We start from the raw sequence: 4,751 nt of genomic DNA on the forward strand, positions 1-4,751 counted from the left end.
GCATAATCTCCTCCAGTTCCATCCATGTTCATGCAAAAGTTGGGTATTCATCCTTTCTGATGGCTGATCAAAGTGTAATTACTGAAGACCTCCAGAAAAGAGTTCTTGGAATTTGGGTCCTGAAGTTTTGAGATAACTGAAGTAGGTAGAAATGACATTCCAGGATGGAAAGATACTATTGATAAAATGTTGATTAAATATTTGGTAAGTCTTCTAAATTATACTTCAGTTTGTATTTTTACTTGCACGTAGTATCCCTTTCAACACCATTTTGACAAGAAAGATTTAGAGAAAAGATTTTATTCCTGGAAGTGAAGTCTGCAGTAATCTTTTTTTCGAAATTTGAATTTGAAAGGAGTGAAATTTCAAAGATGAATGATCACTGACTTTACCAGGATAGAAAACAAATTGAATGAAGCCAGTTCCGATTATTTACTATTCTTGTCTAAAACAATATCTAACTCACTCTTCTGAATCTTTGTTCTGTTATAAGGATGTGGAATTTTCACTACCTGACTAATAGAACTCTGGTGGAGATTACAGTCTTGATTTGGTCCTACGTGAACTATCTGGTGACATCTCCCTAAATAACCTCAGATCCAAAGTGCTTAAGCTAAAATTTGGGTTACTAAAAACATGAACTATTGCATAACAATACCCCCTTTCATTTAAATGCAACCTCAGGGATTTTGTGTCCATTAAGGAGTGTTTTCTAGAAATGGGAAGGAGAAAAAAATGCAGATATTTGAGATATTATCAATTATCAAAGAACATTCATGCTCTTATCTGCATTAGTGTATGTCAAATACTAAATATCATAAGGGTGTCTCAAGGTAAAAGTGTATTATTTAGAAGTTAGAAGTACTTCCTGTTCCTCTTTTCAAGCTCTAATAGCTGGGAGCAAATACTCAGTGACAGAGGGCATACTACATATTTATAAAAATATACATTTTCTGTAAGTATATATAAAATATATGATGATAAATATATGCAAAAATAAGACATTCTTCTTTTTGGGGGTGTGATTTTATACATATAATGGAGTGTGATTTTATACTTGTATCATGAGCCTGCAAAGGCAGTCAAAATATCTAAAATGCCAAGTGACACACCATTAAAACATGGGTCCAAAGATATATTACATATGCAAAAATAATGACATTAATAATAAAATGGAGCCATATCTTTTAACTTTATATTCATTGAATTGGTAAAATTAATCAGAATCATTTAAATGCTACAAGATTGTATCTGAAGTATACTCTAGGAAGATACAACTTTCACAAGTTTGTTGAGACTCATAATGGCATTATGAAGTGGCCATTATAAATGGAGGAACAAACTATTGAGGTGACATGTAGGAACTCACCCCTAAAATATTAATGATGAAGAATATTTATTTTGCTTAAATTATTCCATAAAATCACACATCACACCATGAATTAATTCTGTTATTTCTTGCAGATCAACAAATTCATACTCAAGTATCTCCTAATTGAAGAAATCATGCAGCTGAATAATAATGTTACTGAGTTCATTCTGCTTGGGTTGACCCAAGATCCTGTTAGGAAAAAAATTGTGTTTGTCATTTTTTTGCTTTTCTATTTGGGGACGTTGCTGGGTAACTTTCTGATTATTACTACTATCAAGACCAGCCAGACACTCGGGAGTCCAATGTACTTCTTCCTTTTCCATCTATCTTTATCTGACACCTGCTTCTGTACTACCATAGCTCCTAGAATGATTGTGGATGCCCTTTTGAGGAAGACCACTATCTCTTTCAATGAATGCATAATACAAGTCTTTTCATTCCATTTCTTTGGCTGCCTAGAGATTTTCATCCTTATCCTCATGGCTGCTGACCGCTATGTGGCCATCTGTAAGCCCTTACATTACACAACCATCATGAGTCGAAGGGTCTGTGCTGTGCTGATGGCTACAGCCTGGGTGGGGTCCTGTGTGCATTCTTTAGCTCAGATTGGTCTTGCCTTGAGTTTACCTTTCTGTGGTCCTAATGTGATTGATCACTATTTTTGTGACTTGCAGCCCTTGTTGAAACTTGCCTGTGCAGACACCTATGTGGTCAACTTACTCTTGGTGTCCAATAGTGGGGCCATTTGTACAGTGAGTTTTGTCATGTTGATGTGCTCCTATGTTATCATCTTGTATTCTCTGAGAAACCACAGTGCTGAAGGGAGGAGAAAAGCCTTCTCCACTTGCATCTCCCACATCACTGTGGTCATCTTTTTCTTTGGTCCTTGCATATTTATATACACACGCCCAGCAACCACCTTCCCCATGGATAAGATGATAGCTGTGTTTTATACACTTGGAACACCTTTGATCAATCCTCTGATTTACACATTGAGGAATGCAGAGGTGAAAGATGCCATGAGGAAGTTATGGAGGAAAAAGTTGATTTCAGATGACAAAAGATGAATTGGTGCTTCAATTTTTTTCTTCATAGTTCAGATTCACCTAGAAGCCCATTGAGAATCTTATCTTTTTATTGTGGTGTAACATCATTAGAGGACAAGAGAATTCATTCCTTCAAGAATGAACATGTACACTGATTAGTGTTGAGTCATTTTCATGTACAGAAGGGACAGCACCAGGTACAAACAGCCATGTCAAGACACATGCCTTAGATGTTCACTGTTGTGTCTCTGCCTCTCTTGGCTGCGTGGCATCACTGTGGTTTTGATCTAGTGTTTTCTCTGCCCTTTTTGATATTGACTTTTCATGTTCTCTGTTTACAAGTTATGTTTTATATGTTTATATCCACAGCCTGGCAGCCTTTTCCTCCTTCAAATGACTTCCTTTTTATTACACACTTCAGTCGCATCATGTCTGATTATGGATCTTCAACTTGGTTGTTCTTGGTTGACTGAGCAGAAAGCACCAGTTTCAAATGATTGTAAAATCCTCATGTTTTAAGTGACAGTCTATTAGCTAGGTAATTGCCTTTTATTTCTCGGGTTCATACTTCAAATTCTTCTCATATTTATTTAGATTCTTCTAGAACAGTGGCAGAAAATAGTGTAAGTATTTACCTTTCTGAAGGAATATTTTTACCTTGGATAGGTGGATAGTTGGAGTGGTACTCTTTGCATTCTTCTTGTAAAAACTTTTTGCTCTACAATGAGCACTTCTAATTTGGGGGAAACATTAATTTTTTCTTGGGTCATACAAATTATAATAATTTATTTGCACTTTTGGGTTATTATGACTGTATACATGTCCCAAATTAAGTAGATATATTCATATGGGCTATAAGTAAGGCATAGAAGCAACCAATGATTGAGAAAGGGAATTTGAATTTAATAACTGATAAGGAATGTTAAAACTCAAAAGAGTCTTTTTTTTGGCCTTGAAACAAAAATAGTTACATCACATGTATGAATTATCTTAGTGAGTTTTAATAGAATCTAGAAAAGAGGGTAACTTGAGAGAGACCAAGATATTTGTATAAAGTCTGCATTTTGGCAGTGGATAGGGATATCACCTTTTGTCACCATCCATCAACATTGAGGTATTGAGTTACATGATCACTAAGAATCTTTCAGTTTTAACTTATTTTCTAATTTGTATTTTTATCCATATAGAATATTTAACATGAGTATTTTTGTTTTCTTGAACATATTTTTTATTTATAAATTACTAAATTATATCAAAATTGCTAAGTTTATATTAACTTTATTGTACTGGGAACATTAGAACATTTTAGCTTGAGGTGCACCTGGCTAGCTCAGTTAGTAAAGCATGTGACTCTTTATCTCAGTGTCATGAGTTTGAGACTCATGTTGTGTGTGGAAGCTACTTAAAATAAAAATTAAAAAAAAAAAAAGAACTTCTTAGCTTGGAAAGAAAAAAAAATCATCTATTTCTCTGTGATTCCACAATAAACACTAGGGACATATACACATCACTTTTTTTTGGATTCAGAATTTATCCATCTCAAGCACTTTATCATTGATCTTAGTTACTGATTTTCCTCTTGCAAGGGTAACACTTCAGTAGATCTCAGTTGGCAGAGTTTTAGTTGAAGTCCTCTTCTATTTCAAGACAAGGCATGTATGAAAAGGGGAGTATGTTGGATCTCATTTAGGTACCTCCCCAGAGACACTATATTCAAAATGTCTCCTGGGTATGCTTCTGAAACGGAATTCCTGTGGTTGCCGTAACCATGTCTGTTGCCAATAGAGATTGATCTAATTTCAGATAGGGAAAGTGTAGGACTCTGATATCTAAAGTAGACATATTTGTGTGGGTAAGAGAGAGAACCATGAACTCGCAGATGAACTTGCAACCTTGTGGTTGTCATAAGTAAGTCCCTCTCCCTTGAAACAGGGCAACAACAGTCTTCCCTTGCCTAGGTACCTTGTGATTATCTCATTTGAATAAGTTGTCAGACAATGATATTTGGTCTCTTCCTGAGATTCCTCCCACACCCTTCACTGCTTCTAAATATCTAACCAGGTGCAAGTCACAAGGAAGGCCAAGCAGGAAAGTCCAGCCTTGCTCTAGGAGAACATGTCATACATGAAAGAACTGTAGGATTACAGTTAGCCACAACGTGCAAGTTTGACCTGTGGGAATCCTTAATGATGGGGGTGTTTTCAGTGTGGTAAACAAAAGTTTAGAGTTGAGGTCTACCTTGATCAACTTTTTCTGTAGACCCACATTTTTCTGCAGATGCCTCATTGAATATACTGTTTGCTTTAGTCACAGAACTATTTGTTAGATCTGTG

At 35.7% G+C, this 4,751-nt stretch overlaps 1 protein-coding gene across 1 annotated transcript; it reads left to right on the forward strand.

Annotated features, from left to right (window-relative positions):
- The first annotated feature begins 1,506 nt into the window (after positions 1-1,506).
- On the forward strand, positions 1,507-2,439 carry LOC125078565 (olfactory receptor 4C16-like). Its single transcript, XM_047691453.1, has one exon. The coding sequence runs from the start codon at positions 1,507-1,509 to the stop codon at positions 2,437-2,439; it is 933 nt and encodes a 310-aa protein (XP_047547409.1).
- Positions 2,440-4,751: the final 2,312 nt, after the last annotated feature.

The sequence above is a fragment of the Lutra lutra genome, chromosome 10 (genome assembly GCF_902655055.1).
Source record: "Lutra lutra chromosome 10, mLutLut1.2, whole genome shotgun sequence".
Taxonomy (NCBI): domain Eukaryota; kingdom Metazoa; phylum Chordata; class Mammalia; order Carnivora; family Mustelidae; genus Lutra; species Lutra lutra.